Source organism: Nelumbo nucifera, chromosome 3, assembly GCF_055504915.1.
Source record: "Nelumbo nucifera cultivar China Antique chromosome 3, China Antique-T2T, whole genome shotgun sequence".
NCBI classification, from domain to species: domain Eukaryota; kingdom Viridiplantae; phylum Streptophyta; class Magnoliopsida; order Proteales; family Nelumbonaceae; genus Nelumbo; species Nelumbo nucifera.
Window position 1 is genome coordinate 46,872,094 of NC_142651.1, and position 19,001 is coordinate 46,891,094.

The 19,001-nt window shown below is 39.0% G+C and overlaps 1 protein-coding gene across 1 annotated transcript in view; it reads right to left on the minus strand.

Annotated features, from left to right (window-relative positions):
• Positions 1-19,001, minus strand: part of LOC104611483 (uncharacterized) — a 126,037-nt gene that overhangs the window by 34,434 nt on the left and 72,602 nt on the right. The window contains exons 10-14 of the mRNA XM_010278567.3: positions 17,789-17,884; positions 17,574-17,694; positions 17,275-17,460; positions 16,874-17,070; positions 11,432-11,703 (exon numbers count right to left, since the gene is read on the minus strand). Of these exons, the coding sequence (XP_010276869.1) occupies positions 11,432-11,703; positions 16,874-17,070; positions 17,275-17,460; positions 17,574-17,694; positions 17,789-17,884 (872 nt within the window). The remainder of the gene's footprint in view (positions 1-11,431; positions 11,704-16,873; positions 17,071-17,274; positions 17,461-17,573; positions 17,695-17,788; positions 17,885-19,001) is intronic.

Here is a 19,001-nt window from a genome sequence, read left to right on the forward strand (position 1 = left end):
ATGGGAGTAAGGAAATTTTTTGAAATTTCGCCCAACCTTCCTATAGGGTTGGGCCATCCATATGATGGATCTCCCATCCCCTTCAGTGGTATCAGAGCCAGGTTCAAGTCTTGAACCAAATTGGATCGGATCTGAATCTACGCAAATGGGCAGAAGGCGTTGTACCCGATTTGCGCAGTTAGCGTTTTTTCTGGGAATTGGTTCCCAGATTATGGGCGAATGATCTGGAATATAAATTTTCATTATTTTGTCATATTTATAGAATTGTTCTGTGAATGTTTCTTGAATATTTGGGCTGCACATGTGATGGAGATCGAATCTTTATGGTGCCAAGAATGGCACACCCTGCGATTTCATATCTATTCAATTTGGTTTGTAAATAATTTTTTTTAGACAATTTGTTGGAGTGTGCAATAGAGGAGAAGAAAGTTCAGTGATCTGCGATTTTGCAGATATCAATTCTGCAATCTGCGATTAACTGTTCTTTGCAGGTTTGCAGGATATCCAAGAAAATCACAGTGCAGCCCTTTGATTTTAGTTTCTTGATAATTTGATTATCTTGAATTAAATTATTTTCAGATCATTATTCTTGAATTAAATCTTGAACTAGACACCAAAACTTGGGCCGATTTACACCAGATTTGGTCCAAACTGGTTGGACTGAATTGTTGGTTCGATGGGGTTGGTTTTTCTAACCCAAATTCGATTTAGGCTAGAGGGTTGATGGCCCATTTCAAGTTTTAATTTGGCCCACCTCTATAAAACCCAATTTTAATATGATAAAACTAAATCAGCCCTGATTTAGCTACATGGGCCGAACTGCCTTTTGCATTACACCCCATGTACCTAGATAATGTTATATGATAACATTATGGGCTCTATTGGGCTAATACTGATTTAATCTAATTAAATAAGGGTTTTACAAATTTTTTAATTGATTGGATCAATTTGTTTCATGCATGTGATGTATTGATGTGTGATGTGCTACGTACATTGACCATAAGTACTTGGCCCATGATTAATTCGATAGTGGCTCTTTCTCACACCATGGCTGAATGCACATCATTGCCATGGTGTCCATAAGATCATTGGATGATCTCCTCGTTTGGTGGGGCCCACATCAGCTTCTTCCCCAAGAGAAACCGTGCGGAACCCTAGCCGTTTAGGGCCCATATAAATCTGGCTTTGAGAAAGTCAGTGGGAGCCACTTTGGTTTGACCTAAATACAACTAGGGCGTAATATTTCGTTCCCTCCACTGAAATGTGAGTGCATGTGATAGGGAGATTCACATGATGAACTCTCTAAAGGCCTTCCACCATTAGCATGAAGATGGGTTCTTCAGTAATGAGGAAATGCACCATAAAATTGGGCTATCCATTTGATGCTGGATCTATTGGATTGTTTCATAAGATGATAGGGGCGTCATAGACCGATGTGAGAGGGGCCTATCCTAAAATGGAAGACTCTCTCACGGTACCTTGGCGTTCACGAATATGATGGGTAAGCACTCACTGTACAGAAAGGTTTAACCTAAAATGGCAATGAACCTTGTTTGACAGAGGCCAAAGGGAAAGCTCATGAGATGAGTGGATGTGATCCTTCATAGAAGGTGGTGGGGTTATGCAACTGAAACATTTGGCTCCATGCACTCTTTGTGGTTTCCCACATTTCTAGAGACATCTCACAGTCTCCGCCACTGAGATAGGAGGGAAATCTCAAAGATGAATAAATGAAAATGGAACATAGATTAAAAGCCATATCTATGTAGATAACATGAATCAAATCAGGTTGTGGACTAATATTTGCTTTGCCTTTTATCAGAAATGGCAAACAGACAATTCGTCAAACTATTGGACGACAATAAGCTCAAGGGCCCTGTGAGAATTTGAGAGAAAAAATGAATTGATTGTATTGTCTTGGAAGGAGCATATACACAGCTTTATATAGAATTACAGAGCTAACTTACAGGGTGATAAAATAGGAAACTAACTTTTCCTAAAAAACTAATTTCTATATCAGTGGGATTCTCCGATTAATATCCCATGATTCTAGGAAACTAACTTATGTATGTTTCCTAAATTGATGGACCTAAAATTATGGAGAATCAATCAGAGAGTCAATCTTCTACTTTCCAACACTCCCCCTCAAGCTGGTGAATATGCATCTTTCATTCCCAGCTTGGAGATAAGTCCTTGGAATGCCACACTGCAAAGCCCTTTTGTTAGCACATCTGCCAGTTGACCATTCGTTGAGACGTATGGAGTGCAAATTAATCTGCTATCCAACTTTTCCTTTATGAAATGCCTATCTATCTCAGTGTGCTTTGTCCTGTCATGTTGGACGGGATTGGGAGCAATGTTAATACCTGACTTGTTATCACAAAATAATCTCATTGGACCTTCCCATCTAATCTTTAGGTCTTCCAAAATTATCTTGAGCCATAATAATTTACATACTCCCTGAGCCATTGCCCTGAATTCTGCCTCTGCACTTGATCTAGCTACCACATTCTACTTCTTACTCCTCCATGTCACAAGATTTCCTCTAAGGAACGTACAATAACCTGTAGTGGACCGCCTATCCATGGGAGAGCCTGCATAATCTGCATTGGTGTATGCCTCTAGGGCTAATCTAGTATTTCTTTTAAACAAGATTCCTTTGCCAGGATTAGCCTTTAGGTAATGTAGTATCCTATAGACCGCCTGTAGGTGAACCTCTTTTGGGTTGTGCATAAATTGGCTAACCACGCTCACGGCATATGCTATGTCTGGCCTTGTGTGGGCAAGATATATAAGTTTTCCTCCTAATCTTTGGTACATTTCCCTATTCACGGTTGGATCTTCATTTGCTTCTCCCAATTTGTGATTTGGCTAAATTGGTGTGGAGGATGGTTTGCATGCTAACTTTTCTGTCTCTCTTAAAAGATATGTTACATATTTCTGTTGTGAGATAAAGATGCCTTCTCTGGAATGAGCTACTTCAATCCCTAGAAAATACTTCAATCTCCCAAGTTCTTTTATTTCGAATTCTCTGACTAGGTATCTTCTCAAGGCTTCCTTCTCCTTTTCATCATTTCCTATCACAAATATGTCATCGACATATACCAGAAGAGCCGTGACTCCCCCAGCATCCGAATGCTTTATAAAGAGTGTATGATCTCCCTGACTTTGTTTGTATCCGATGGCAAGCATAATTTTAGTAAATATTCCAAACCACGCCCTAGGTGATTGCTTGAGACCATATAGTGCTTTCTTCAACCTGCATACTTTATTTCCTTTTGGATTTCCTTTGAAGCCCGGAGGAATGTCCATGTATATCTCCTCCTCTAAATTACCGTGAAGAAAAGCATTCTTTACATCAAATTGCTCCAAGTACCAGTCGAAGTTAGCTGCTAGTGACAACAAAATTCTTACCGTATTCATCTTAGTCACTGGAGCGAATGTCTCTTGATAGTCAACACCATAGGTTTGTGTATATCCCTTTGCCACGAGTCTTGCCTTGTATCTTTCTAGAGAGCCATCTGACTTGTACTTTACTGTGAAAACCCACTTGCAACCCACAGGTTTCTTTCCTGGTGGTAGGTCAACAATTTCCCATGTTTGATTCTTATCTAGAGCCTACATCTCTTCTCTCATAGCGTCTTTCCATTTCTCATCAGATAATGCCTCAGATAAAGTATTAGGAATATGAATGGTGTTTAGACTAACTAGGAAACTCCTATGTGATGGTGAGAATTTTTTAAAGGACATAAAATTTGCTAAGGGATATAAGGGATGTTTAGTGCATTCTCTTGTGCCTTTCCTAAGGGCAATAGGAAGATCTTGGTCAGATGCTAATTCAAAAGAAATTTCTGGAATTGTATTTACCTCATTCTCAGGATTAGGAGTTGAATCTTGAACCTGCATAAGATTAGGATCCTGGTCTCTTCTTCTTGAATATACCTGCAATCTCATAGAATCACAAAGTTCATCATTCTCTGTCATGGGTCTGGTATGAATGGGTGAAGAAGTTGGTTTGGTTTGAGGTGGTTCGATAGGTGCAGATACGGATTGAACTGGCATAGATGCTGAGTTTGGGTGTTGAGAAACTGTAGGTAGACCAAGCAGGAGCAAATCTCTATCCATATCTTCAATGAATGACAAGGACTCCCCCTGAAGATAAGGTTGAGTGAAATATGGTGTTTTTTCTTCAAAAGTGACATCAATAGAGACAGAATTTTTTGGTAGGTGGGTGGTAACACTTATAACCCTTTTGGGTGGACGAATAACCCACAAAAATACACTTGACGGCTCTTGGATCTAACTTCCCTCTATTATGGCTATGGACATGGACAAAAGCAGTGCATCCAAAGATTCTTGGGGTGAGATTATTTGTTGTACGTAGATCGGGATAAAATTGAGAAAGTGTTTCCATTGGTGTTTTAAATCCCAACACCCTCGAAGGTAATCGATTTATAATGTATGCGGCTGTAAGCACAGCTTCCCCCCAATAGGTTTTTGGAACATGCTGGTGGAAAAGTAAGGCTCGGGTTGCAGCTAGTAGCTGATCATTCTTCCTTTCTGCTACTCCGTTTTGTTGTGGAGTATTAATGTAGGAGGATTCATGGATAATCCCTTCTTTTTGAAAATATGGGGATAAAGTTTGGTTGAAATAATCCCGTGCATTATCCGATCTAAATCTTTTGATACTGACCCCAAACTGATTTTGGATCATGTTATGGAAAATTTGGGAGTACACTACTTACATCTGATTTAGACAGTGCATGCCCTTAGCTCCAATCACCATGATGTACATTATGACTTATTGTAAATGAATAAAGTACATATTTGATTCATGTTATTATGGTGTGTTTCTTTGTAATACCCTTAAACTGGACACATATGAGACTCATGTTAGTTTAGAATCTTCACAGCCGTTGGAGAGATCTGGGGAGATTTATCTTGCCAAGGCCAACACTGATGTACCACCAAGTTAGTTGGGGTGGCTTGTCTCAACTGCCAAGGTGAGACCTGAGGTACATGTATTGCGGGTTTTATTGAAACCTTGAACCGGACCAAAATTCCAATATTGCCCTGGACCTTGGAGATAGATGGGCAAAACTGGAATGTTACACCTGACCCCTAGACTCGATTATGATACTGCACTAAGTGTTGGATTGGACTGTCTTTGATATGCTGATCAATGAGATCCTTAGAGGGGGTCAAAACCTGGGTATGTTGGGATAGTTCGAGAATTCATCTGAGTGGGTGATCATAGTGACAGGATCAGCCCCTTTGTCGGGCAAAGTGAATGATCGGGGATGCACTCTCTCTGATGGAAACCTAAATTGCCGGCAGTTGATTTCAACCGTTGAAATTTCTTTTTGCAAAATATATTTATATAGAGATATACATATATATATATATTATGGTTTCAAAATGTTTGCAAAAGGTTTTAATTCCCGAGATCCATATGAGTAGAGAGTGCAACACTGCACGTCGCAGTCGGGGGAGAGGTCCTCTCTTGTCGGGCAGTGTTTGATCATTATGGGCTGAGAAGTTAAGTGTAAGACTATTGAGGGTTATACCTGATGGGCTAATCTTGCATCTGCCCACAGTCCTTGGGCCTTCATAAAATGGCTGGACCCAAGGACCATTTAGTGTAAATGTTGGGCCCATTAAGAGCCCATAGTGATGGATTCGAAGGTTCACTGTTTTCAACAATGAATTCGGCCAGGCCTTGTAACAGAGGCTAGGCTGAACCCATGTGACTGATGTGTAGATCAATGATAGGGTCCCACACCATACAAAGAGAGCCAAGCTAGCTAGCATTAAAGAGGAAGTGAACCTGAAAGCTTAATGGGCCTAAAAGCCCATTTTGAACTGGTTTAATTAGACTAATTAAATAGGGGTGCATCTGAGATTTGGATTAGCGGATAAGGATAAGGGATTATCCTTATCACTTAAAGAGTCCAGATCCAAATAAAGATTTGGATCAAGGAACTCCTAATTTGATTAAGAAGGCTGATCTTTATCTGTAGATGAGATAAGGGATTATCCTAATCACTTAAAGAGTCCAGATACAAATAGAGATTTGGATCAGGAAACTCCTAATGAAATTAAGAAGTTGTCTCTTTAAGGTTATAAATAAGAGAGCAGGGCGAACCTTGAAAACACACTCACTCAATACAGGGAGAAGACAACTTAGTTAGATTGATCTTGCCTTCAACTCTTTTTCTTCCTGCTCTTGCCGCCCTACCCTGTTCGATCTCCAGTTCTTGGATTTGATCAAGATTCGATGTTGATATTGTTTCTTGCCAGAAGAAACAATTTAGAAGTTGTGTTCACTGTCCCACTTGATTCTTGCTGAAGAATCACAAGTTCTTGGTGAAGAATTACCTGCTGATCCTGCCTCATCCTAAGCTATGTCATCTTCAGTGGAGGGAGGATTTGGTACACTCTTTGGGCGTGAACACCTATGTTGGGAGGAGCTTTTTTGCGTGGATTCCATATCAGGTATATCCCTCCCTAATCTTGGTTTTAGATTTGGTCCGGTTTGGTTACAAGAACGAACCTTGAAAATGCAATTTTGTAAATTGGGAATAGGATTCCCATATGGGAGTAAAGAACTTTTTTGAAAATTCGCCCAACCTTCCTACAAGGTTCAGCCATCCATATGATGGATCTCCCATCCCCTTAACCTTCTACAAGCTACTAATTGTGCAACATCTAAGAAATAATCTCTACATTATGAAGGATATTTAGAAGTCAGTAATCAAGCCCAAAGCAATTCTTGTATATAGGTAACCAAGAACAGAGCAACATCACAGGTTTGCAAAACAAGGGGTAAACGAAGTCAAATGTTTTAGGGTATAAATTATAATTCCTGAGGGTGGGAATTTGTATATGAGGATTCTGACACACTACAGTACACTTTAGCCATTAATAAAATGTTTAACTGTTACTGATTTTAAAAATGATGAAAGCAATTCTTATGAGGCTAACTATTCTAGAAAGGTGCTTGTCATACTAATAGGAACAACTAAATTCTATCAATTACAGGAAAGAGGAAATTCAAGAACAGAACTAGACCAAACCCAAAAAGACCGAGAAAGACCTACTTAAAGACAGAAAAAAAAAAGAAAGGGAATAAAAACCACCTACATATCAGGAATAGATGCCTTGCAATATAACTTCCTTGAAACAATACCCACTCTATCAAGGCAGACAGCTAAAGAACTGGCCAACTTTTGCACACAATGGAATGAGATGTTCACTCACGCAACCAAAGGCCTAGCTTCCTGATGAGATGGTACAAGAACCAAGCGCCCCCCCCCCCATCTCTCGTCCAATCAAACATAACCAAGGTTCAAGTAGAAATCTGCTGAATCAAAAATCATCAAAGAAAAGAAGAGTTTCTTGTGGAAGAAAAGAAAGAGAAGAGAAGAAGTTGAGAAGAAAGAGAGCAAATCAGATCTGGCCACCCTCTCCCATTGGTATTTGTACTTTTAAGTAAAAATAAGTACAATTACTAATATTACCTTATAGGGCGCTTAACACAAAACTGTAAAAAAAAACTAAAAAACATCACTCCAAAGGGTCCCAACAAGAGTGTTGTGGTCCCCACTTACTATCTAAACAAATAATAAACAAAATCAACAAACAAATCTGCACAAAATCCTCAATACTCCCCCCTCAAAGTTGAGAGTAAATGCCAAACATTCCCAACTTGTGTAGTCATGTCGAAGCTTGTTCTTTGCAACCCCTTTGGTGAAGACATTAGAAAGTTGTAACTCAGAGGAGACATAAGGCAAGCAGACTTCTCCGGTTGTCACCCTTTCTCTTATGAAGTATCTATCAACCTCAATGTGCTTTGTCCTATCATGCTGAACTGGATTGTGGGCAATCTCAACCAGCAAGGATCTAACCCAAAGTAATTCTAAAACACCATGGGCCATAGATCTACATTCAGCCTTTGCACTTGACCTAGCCACCATTTACTGTTTTTTAATCTTCCATGAAACAAATTTTTCCTCCCACAAAGGTACAGGGCCATAGATCTATATTCAGCCTTTGCACTTAACCTAGCCACCATTTACTGTTTTTTACTCTTCCATGAAACCAATTTTTCCTCCCACAAAGATGCATACCCCTAATGTGGATCTCCTATCATCTAGACATTCTGCCCAATCTGCATCTGTATAGAACTCCAGTTTCAAATTCCCATGATTTGAGAATAGAATAATTCCTTTGCTCGAATGCTTCTTCAGGTATGCAAGTATCTTATCAATGGCTTCCCAGTGCTGAATCCGAGGAGAATGCATATACTGACTCACAACACTAACAACAGAGGAAATGGCTGGGTGTGTCATACATAAATATAATAATCGGCCTACCATCCTCTAATATCTCCCAACATCCTTAACCATCTTACCATTCAAAGCATTAATCCTGTGGTTCGGGTTAGTAGAAGTATCTGTAGAGAACACTGATGTGGTCCTCACCGTGTTTGTATGGCAGTAGCGGACAGTTAGTTATGTTAGTTATGTCAGTGTGTTAGTTGGTACTTATTTCAGTTCTTTTACTATTACTTTTCTTTTATTATTTTTCCATGTAAGCAATAAGGGTAATTCAGCTCTTTTACAGTTAATCGAATATTAAATAAATCATAGGAGTGGGTCGGCTATTGCTCAAGACCTTCTCTCTCTCTTTTCTGAATTCTCCTTCAAGTTCTTCTTTTCTTCTCCTCTCTTCTTCTCTTCAATCTGTACTTATTTTTCATTTGAACCTAAGACAGATTGTAGTCTTGTTCGACTACTTGGTATCAGAGCCAACCTAGGAGTTCTTATGCTAGTCTAATCAGGACAACTACATGAGAACTTCCTAGGTTTGGAAGTTTTTCAGCAGAAAAGGAGAATCAGCTGATTCTTGGAGGTTACTGGCAATGTGCAGCTGCTACTAAGGAGATTGTAGAGCCTTGGAGAGTTCCAATGATCAGGAAGAATCAGAAGAAGGTTCGGATCCCAAGATTAGGGTTTTGCATCAATTAGAAGGTGGCGGGCAGAACTTTTTCATAAAGTAAGCCATTTTCCTTGAGATCGACATTAGAAAAGATCATCTTTGTTTATTCTGAGAGTGCAGCTGGGAAATCTTCTCTTTTTCACCTGTTGTTTTTATGGTTTTGAGAGAAAACCCTAAAATTCAGGACTGTTGTTGATTCCAGGGCAGTAGTTGGACTTGTTTCCATTCAATCTTTTTTTTTCTTTTGCTCTCTAGAAGACCTAGGCCGACTGTTATAAGTTTTTGGGAGCAATTTCTCTTATTACAGTGGTTAAAAAGGTGTTTTTTGATTAATTCTTAACCAAGAATGGAGTTTAAGAATCAAGGGGAATGTGTTTTTGGTGATGGCAGTTCTGGTAGCATGTCTGAGAATACCTTTCAGATTAAGTTTGATGGATCAAACTACTTAGAATGGGCCCAATCGGCCATGTTGACCATTGGGGGTAGAGGAAAACTGAACTATTTGTTGGGAGATGTGAAGGAACCAATTAGGGAGGACCAAACTTATGCCAAATGGATTCAGGAGAACTATTTGGTTATGACATGGCTGTACAACTCTATGCAGCCACATATCATCCGAAACTATTTGTGGCAAAAACAGCTAAGGAAATTTGGGATGTCATGAAAGAGACCTACTCCGAACCCCTTAATGTTGCTAGGGCTTATGAGATGAAATGTGAGGTTAATAATGTTCTCAACCTTGAAATCTTTGTAGCATGAAATTGACCACATAGAAATAGTTGAGTGGGAAAGTCAGAAGGATGCACAGACTTACAGAAAGCAGTGTTCCTCTGACTACTCTCTCTTTGTTAAGAGAAAACCCCAGGGTATCACTATCCTCTTATTGTATGTTGATGACATGCTTTTAACTGGGGATGATATCATGATGGGATTTGTGAGCTAAATTCCTTACTTCATAATTCATTTCACATGAAGGACCTGGGTCCTCTTACTTCTTGGGTTTGGAGGTCCATCGTAGTAGTCGAGGGTATTTCATTTGTCAATAAAAATATGCCTCTGATCTCATCAAATTAGCTGGAATTACTGATGAGAAACATGTTGATACTCCCCTAGAGCTGAATGTCAAACTATCTAAATACGAAGGCCTCCTCCTTCCTAATGCTACTTTGTACTGTCAGCTTGTTGGCTCTCTGATCTATCTCACTATGACCAGGCCTAATATTTCACATGATGTTCAGGTCATCGGTCAATTTGTCTCTGCCCCGCGACAACCTCATATCACTGTTGTTCGCCACATCATCCGTTATGTTCGAGACACAACCTCTCAAGGACAATTTTTCTCTTCCTCATCATCCATACAGTTGAGGATTTATGCTGATGCCGATTGGGCTGGTTGTCCTGACACTCACCGATCCACTACTGGGTGGTGTGTCTTCATGGGTGACTTTCTCATCTCTAAGAAGTGCAAGAAACAGCAAACTGTCTCCAAGTCTTCTACTGAAGCCGAGTATAGAGCTATGTCTTCTGCATGTAGCGAGATTGTTTGGCTGAAGTCTCTTTTCATGGATCTTGTTACTCCTCTTCCTACTCCTATCCCTCTGTATGCTGATAACACCAATGCTATCAAGGTCGCATCTGATCCTGTCTTTCGTGAGATGACTAAACATATCGAGGTGGATTGTCACTTTATTAGAGACCTTCTTGTTGCAGGGTCCATATCTCTTCCTCAGGTAGCCTCTCACATGTAGATTGCTGACATCTTCACCAAGGCCATGACTAAAAGTCGACACCTTGTTCTTATGGGCAAACTGATGCCGATGTCTACGCATCAGTTTGAGGGGGAGTGTGAAGATATACTTTGATTTACATTATTAGAATAGTCCTTGTTGTACAGTATCGTACTCTTATTATTTTATTTGTTCTTTCAACCCTGTAAGGGCATTCTTGTAACTGTACATACCTTTTATCTCATTAATATAAAAGATACTCTTTGGGGTGGGGGTCGACTATTCTTACAGCCTTAATTCTGTTTTCTCTTTGCTCTCAATTCGGTTCACAGCATGCATAAGAACTGGCTCAACTTAGAATTCTAGCACATATCGTACCGCCTAATACTTGCAGAGAGTTTGTCATTTTCCAAGACATTAATCATAAGGGTATGGTTATCCTTTTAAATAGTAATGGGTCCTCACTCATAGACATCTAATATCTATAAATAGCTGTTATAGTTTTTACTCTTGATAAGATATACAGATAAGAATTTTCCACTGCAACAGCCCTTAGCTGAGTGATCCCCAGCTAAAGAAACCAAGAAACAGAAAATTGGGAACTAATTGAATGAATTATGCTATGATTTCCAGGAAAAAATAAGCACATTTAGAGGGAAATGAGAATAAAAAAAAATAATTTTTCTTTAGAACATATCCAATACCTTAAACCTTGCATGCAATGTAAGTAAGATGTCATTCAACATTGCCGACGGCCAAGCTGGATCAGAGAGCTCAGATGCAATAATGGATTCTAGTTCTTCAAATGATTCATGTGGACTTTGCATCCAAATCAAAGCCTTAATGACCATTGCTCGAACATAAACACATTCACATGCTACAGTTGTTCGCACTACTTCCATTAGAGAAGCCAATAGGCTTGCAATGGTATCCTTGCCATTGCTTCTATTAGATACTGAAGAAGCCTTTCTGTTAGCTACAAATAGGAAAAAGAAAATTAGAGAAGACAAAAACTACACTACAAGATGGATGATGCTAAACATGGACAAAACTACTTGAGAATATCATATACGCAAAATACAATGAATTCATTAAGTTCTCATAATAAACCCAAAGTTCGAACATTTGAGAAATTCAGTGTAAAGAGCCAGTACTGTTACACCAATATTCCTTTCTGCTCCAGCTTTGCAATAAAAGGTTCTCATAATAATATCCCTAACTCCACCAGTGTGAGCTTGTCTTACACTGCCACTCTCAAGCTCGGATAAAGGAGGGGTGACGGTTGGTAGCCAGCATTAAAACTTTTGCCAAACCCTCATGAATATGGATGATGATGATGATGATGACGACGACGATGATAATATCTCATTATTTTCTGAATAATAACCTATTATTTTAAGGAAAGATTGTAATATAAAATCAAATAACTTCATTTGAATTTTCTTTACACTCTTCACACAGGTTCAACATCCAAAATGGAGCCTCTACCAGTTACCTATAGAATACTGGAATGAGGTCATTTTAGAACTGAAGAAATGAACATGTTTCCATTCTTTTTAACCAATGACTGGATGGCTTTAAGCCATGCAAACTAACATGAAACCAACTCTGTTTCATGTCTTGTATAAAGAGGAGATTAGAACCGATAGGATTGAAATGTCACTGTTAACTGGCTAATAAAAGCAAAAATAGAACCCATGTATTGAAAAACTACAAGAAACAAATAGAACTTCAGTGGTTTTTCTGAATAGCTAAATAGATCAACCAGGTTAAAGACAAAAATATGGATTAACCCTCATTTCAAGATGGGCCACATGATATTCCCAAGTCTATAGGCATTTTTCTTCAGCAACTTTCTAGAGGCAGAGTTGTATAAAATTATAGAAATAAATCTTAAAGTGCAAAAAAAAAAAAAGAAACATTTCTGATTAATAACAACTTTCCAACTCAAACCAGAGTCAAGCTACTGTCTTGCATGGCCAGTTCCAAACCTGAATAACAAAGTGTTACTGTCAGGTTGCTAACATAAGTTCATGTTGGGGTCTTCCCTGGAAATGACAGAACTAACAAATGTATGACCTCATGCAGGATAGTGAGAAGAGCATGATCTATGAAACAAGCCTTGAGTGATTCTCTGAAGAAACCAGTAATCCCCAACAGGTAATTACAACAAGCATGAGGAGATTTAATGGTTTTATTGAAAATTGTGAGTTGAAGGAAATACCTCTGCTGCAAGCCAGTTACACTTGGTCCAACCTTCAAGAAACCCCTTTGTGTTCAAAGTTGGACAGATTCTTATTTAACCTAGCCTGGGAGAACAGTTGGGAAAACTTGGTTGCTAGAGAATTACCTAGGGTCACCTCTGATCATTGTCCTATCCAGATAGGTACCGAGTCTTTTCCTACTAGACCCAAACCTTTTAGATTCGAAAATATGTGGCTTACCCATCCAGAATTTGTGAAAAAGTGAAGGAATGGTGGGGTGAGGATGTGAGGGGGGTAAGTTGGAAGGGGATCAAGTTTCATAAGAAGTTAAAGATGTTGAGAACCAAAATAAAAGAGTGGAATAGAGATCAATTTGGTAGAATTGAGGAGCAAAAAATGTTCCTAATATCTCGAATAGAAAACTTGGATGTAAAGGAATCTCAAATTGGGTTAACCGAAGATGACAGAGTGTTAAGGAGACAATTGAAAAAGGATTTGGAAGAGGTGTTATTGAGGGAAGAAATCAGTTGGAGACAAAAATCTAGACACAAGTAGATTAAGGAAGGCAATGGGAACACTAGATTTTTCCATGACTTGGCAAATGGAAGACGAAGAAAGAATCTTGTGGCCAAGCTAGAGATAGGAGAGGAGGTGATTACCAACTAGGATGACATAGCCAAAAAATTTGTGGACCACTTCAAATCGATTTATAGAAGACCTTTGAGTGAGAGAGCAGTTGTGGAAGGGGTGGAATGGCCAAGAATTGAGGATGGATTGGCAAGGTGGTTGGAAAGGAGTTCGAAGAAGAGATTAAGAAAGCTGTCTTTCTAATGGATAGATCCAAGGCTCTAGGTCCAGATGGATTTACAATGGGTTTCTATCAAGATTGTTGGGAGGTGTTGAAAGAGGATTTAGTTGAAGTCTTTAAGGAATTTGCAGACAATCATGTAGTAAGCCCTGGAATCAATGCCACTTTTTTTGGCTTTGATACCTAAGAAGACTCATGCCAACCACCCAAAAGATTATAGGCCTAGTAGTCTGGTAACAAGCATCTATAAAATTCTGGCTAAAGTGCTTTCGTTGAGGATCAAAACAATTCTCCCCTCTATCATTAGCGAAACCCAAGGGGCCTTCATTCAAGGGTGACAAATAACAGATCAGATCCTAATTGCGAATGAGTGTGAGGAGGAAATGAAAAGGTCTAGGAAGAGAGGTTTCATTTGTAAATTGAATCTTGAAAAGGCCTATGATTTGGTGGACTAGGAATTTTTATTAGAGGTGATGCGAAACTGTGGATTTGGGGACAAGTGGTGTAGTTGGATATCTGGGTGTATGTTGAAGGACTTTTTTCCAGCTTGCAGGGGTGTCAGGCAAGGGGATCCACTCTCACCCTTCCTTTTTACCTTAGTACAGATGTGATTAGTAGGATCATTAATAAGGCTGACAGTGAAGATGCCATTAGGGGTTGGAGAATAGGGAGACACCAAGTCCCAGTCACCCACCTTCAGTTTGCAGATGACCAAATGATCTTTTGTGAATGAGGTTTTAGTGAAAAGGTAGCAAGCCTAAAGGAGCTAATCAAAGGATTTGAAAGTATTTCTAATCTGAAAATAAATATGGAAAAGAGTTGCATAGCGGGTATAAATTTGGAGGTAGAAGAGGTTGAGGCTATTACGGAGCGTCTTGGGTGCTCCATCTCTGCTTGGCCTCTGTCATACTTAGGGCTTCCATTAGAGGCCAATCCTAGGGAGAGTAGATTTTTGGACCCCAATGATAGAAAAGTTTGAAAAGAGATTAGCTTCGTAGAAGAGGAATTATATCTCTTTGGGAGGGAGAATTACCTTAATAAGAGCTACCTTGGCTAACATACCTACCTATTTTTTATTTGTCTTTAGGATACCAGCTATGGAAGCTAGGAAGCTGGAGAAGTTGATGAGAGATTTCCTATGGGAGCTGAGACAAGAAAAAAATGATCATTTGGTTAATTGGGAAATTGTGTGTAGAAGTAAAGAAGAGGGGGGTTTGGGACTTGGGAGGGTGACTAAAAAAAATCAAGCTCTGTTGGGGAAATGGTTGTGGCGATGGCCATTGGAAAGTGAGAGGTTGTGGCATGAGATGGTGGGAAGCATTCATGGGAGATCAGAGAATGGTGGGATGCTGGTGTATCAAGGCAGGCTAACCTAGCAACACCTTGGAAGGCCATTCACAACACCCTTCCTCAACTCCTCAAATTTATTAGGTATGAAGTTTGTTCTAGCAACGTTGTTTCCTTTTGGGAGGATATCTAGGTAGGAGACACCCCTTTCAAGGACCTGTTCCCTTTGCTATTTTCTATTTCTTTGTATAAAAAAGAGGTGGTCTCAAAATTTATCTCATTACTAGGAACACCCTTAGCTCCTAATTGGGATTTCGGGTTTCGTAGAGGACTAAGGGATGATGAAATTGAATCTCCCTTTGCCTTGCTATGTTGTCTTAATCAGGTTTGTTTGGATCCCTCCAAGCCAGATAAAAGGGTGTGGACTCCTAGAACCAATGGAACCTTTACTTGTGCTTCTTTCTTCAAGTCCATCTCTCAACATTCTACTCAACAACCCTTTCCGTCAAAGGAAATTTGGTGCAGGCCAGTTCCCCCAAAGATTATGGTGTTTTGTTGGGAAGTATTCCATGGGAATGTAAACACTCTAGATAACCTACAAAAGAGAAGACCTTTCACCTGTATTTCTCCCAATTGGGGTATCCTCTGTAGAGCTCACAATGAGGATTGTTACCACCTACTAATATCTTGTCCCTTTTCTGCAGACCTTTGGGCTTGGCTACTTTCGTTGTTTGGGAGTAGTTGGAGTCAACCATCAGAAGTTCGCATGCTCTTCAACCTTTCTAGTTTCTTTTGTCCTACAAAAAGAGGGAGACTTATGTGGAGATGTGCTTGCGCTGCCCTGATTTGGACTCTTTGGGAAGAAAGGAATGCTAGAATTTTTCAAGAAAGGGAAAGGAACAGTCAGGAATTGAAAGATTGTGTGCTGAATAGGGCAACACCTTGGCTGAAGACCTTAGAAATCTTTCATCAATTCTCTTATAATGATCTTTGGAGAAATTGATCAGCAGTAGAGAGGTCTTCATCCCTAAAGGACAAAGCAATTACAAGCTGGTTTCCTCCATCTGAAGGCTCACTGAAGTTGAACTTTGATGGAAGTAACATGGGCAATCCAGGATTTTCCGGAATGGGGGGTGGTTTGAGAAATGAGAAGGGAGAGATTTTGTTGCTCTACTCAGGTCCCTTAGGAGTTGGGGACTCTATCAGGGTAGAGCTATTAGCTGTTGTACAAGGGGTGCAATTTGCAAACCAGCTGGGTTGGTTTGCAAAGTGGTGGTAGGTTGATTGAAAAATCCTGAAGAGGCTATTTGGCGCGACAAGAATGAAATGAAGAAATTCAATTCGTTGACAAGGAATATGTTGGTCATTTTACAGTGGGTGGGGAGATCAGCAAATACTTTGTCAGATGTGTTAGCCAAGCAAGGGGTAAATAGGGAAGAATTGTTTTGGGCTCAGCTGTGATTCCTGTATTTCTTTCCTAGTTTACTTGTAAGATTCAAGGAGGGGCTGCAGCTCGCGCCTCTTCCTCGGATGTTATATGAATTCACAACTCTAAATCAGCTTCTGAATTAATAAATTTATTATTATTCATCAAAAGAAATGGAACAAAGAGGCTAACAGAAAAAATCAAAATCCTGATATGTTGTGCTGTGACCCTTAATAAGTGGAATAGACCAAACAACAAACACGCTGTTACCATTTAGGTAAAAAGAATAATAAAGATGACAAAAACAAGATAACTCTAACACTTCAAGTGACAAAATCAGACAGCAATCCAAATTTTCTAAAAGATCAAATAGAAGGATGGGGTGCAAGAGACCAGCCACAACACATAAAGGATGGACTACCCTCAGATTGTGAACTTTCACTGAGATCTGGTTCCACTGCATCAATCGCTTCAGAATATGTATTAAGATGAGCTCCTTCATCAATATCCTGTACACCTAATGCAAACGCTGCAGCACGACTCTTTCCCATCTCCTGCACAACTCTGGCTGCTGCATGAAGTACAGGCCTGGAGAAACTCCGGAAAGAACTCTCCAACCTAAGGACAAATCAGATAGGGAAAAAGAGAACGAAATTATAATTATATTCAGATGAATGAGAAAACAAAAAATAATTCTAATTGCATCTCTGGAATTCAACACACTTCAAGCACCTATTTTCTCCAATCCAGATCATGCAAGAATCTTATCAGAACAAAAACCAAGCATAGAAGAAAAGAAAAAGAAATTTGAACTTCATAGACCTTCTCATCACAAGTTTGATAAGAGGCTGAGGACGCCTTGATTTTTGAGATTTATCTTTGGAAGGCTTTGGTGGAAGGCCATCTTTAGACTCAACATTAATTTCCTTTGATGATGCAGATGGTGCCTCTGGCAACTTGAGAATTTCTCTGGTTAACCGATACCACCCAGCAGCTCGTTCTTCAGTCCTTCAATTGGTGAATGTCAGAGTATCTTATCAACCCAATAAATCCACAACCTTCAGGTTCTATGAAGTAAACAAATAAAAGGAGTAGAAGAAATTGCATGAGAAAACGCATACCTCTCTGCACTATCAAATTTGCCTAATACACACAGAATTGCCTCAAAACAAACCCTTTCACTAGGATCCAGAAGAAGTTGATAGAGTACAGATGTAAACTGAGCTTTAATATCAGGTCTTTCTGTATAGACAATATTTTAGGTCATATCAACTATTTGTCCATTAAGGTATGAAAGCACTTGTTTCAAAGCATGAAGAATTAGAAACACACTTACCATCTAATGCACGAGCCCTAGATATTGTATGACAAAGTCTTGCAAGAGCAACTCTAGCAAGAACATCATGCAAATGGAGAACATCCTGTAGAGCCCCTGATTCATGAAAAATCTATCACTAATTTACATGGTAAGAAGAAGATACTATGTAAGCGGGGTCATACAAAGTTGAAGAATAAACAAAATAACCTTATATATGATAAACTAAGACTGAAAAAAACCATACTGAAAATAGCAGTTAAAATAATAAAACAAAAGCTTCTAATTTTATAATCTGTAGTACTTACTTTGATTCAACTAAGTTGGTTTTCACCATTATTAGAAAATTCACCAATTATTTGCATAAGCCATGAATTGGGGAAAAACATTAAGTTCTACATTTTATTCAACAGGTTAGCAAATTTTCACAAATTTCCAAAAAAGACCAAATATTTAAAATTTGCAAACTATAAATTTCTTTAAAAAATGAGGCCAACAATGTGGCTACATAAAACAAAGATACAAGTACAAAATTAAAAAGAGACAAAAGACAGATTTTAGGGTTCATTCTCTATAGTCTGTTGGCCTCCCACTCTCTCTCTCTCTCTCCCATTTTCTCTGCAAGCATGGGAACCCTCTTTTGAAAAGCTCAAAGCCAATGGTTCCAGTGAGCAAAAAACTCAAGCTACCAAAGTGCTAAAGCTCAAAGCCTCAAATATTTGAGAAACTCAAGTTCTTGAATCTTCCATAACTTGAAAGGATCAAGATTATTTTGTCACTTTGTCACATGGCTCTTCTAGTTCAGTTTTACTCATTAGATGGCTGTGCTTTGTCTCTGGGATGTGTGTGTGTGTATTTCATTTATTTATTACTTTTATTAACTGCAAATAATTTTGTTAAATGCATGATTCTTTTGGTGTTTCGATTAGTGTTGAAGATTAATTAGTTTTATGATGTTTTTCTGAGTAGATGTTTTATGTTAGTTGTTAGATAGGTGGGGACCACAGTAGTTATGTGAGTCCAAATTTTATTATGTTTTTGTGTGTTATATATGCTGTTTTATGTTTTGCCGCCCTATAAGGGCATAGTTGTCTTTATAATGTTCTATTATTTTAGTATAAATAATAAGTGAAGGGGGTGGCCAGATTATTGCTCTCTTTTCTTTCAAACTTCTCTTCTTCTCTTCTTAGCCTTCTCTCTTCCTTCTCTCTTTAAGAAACTACTTTCTTTCATA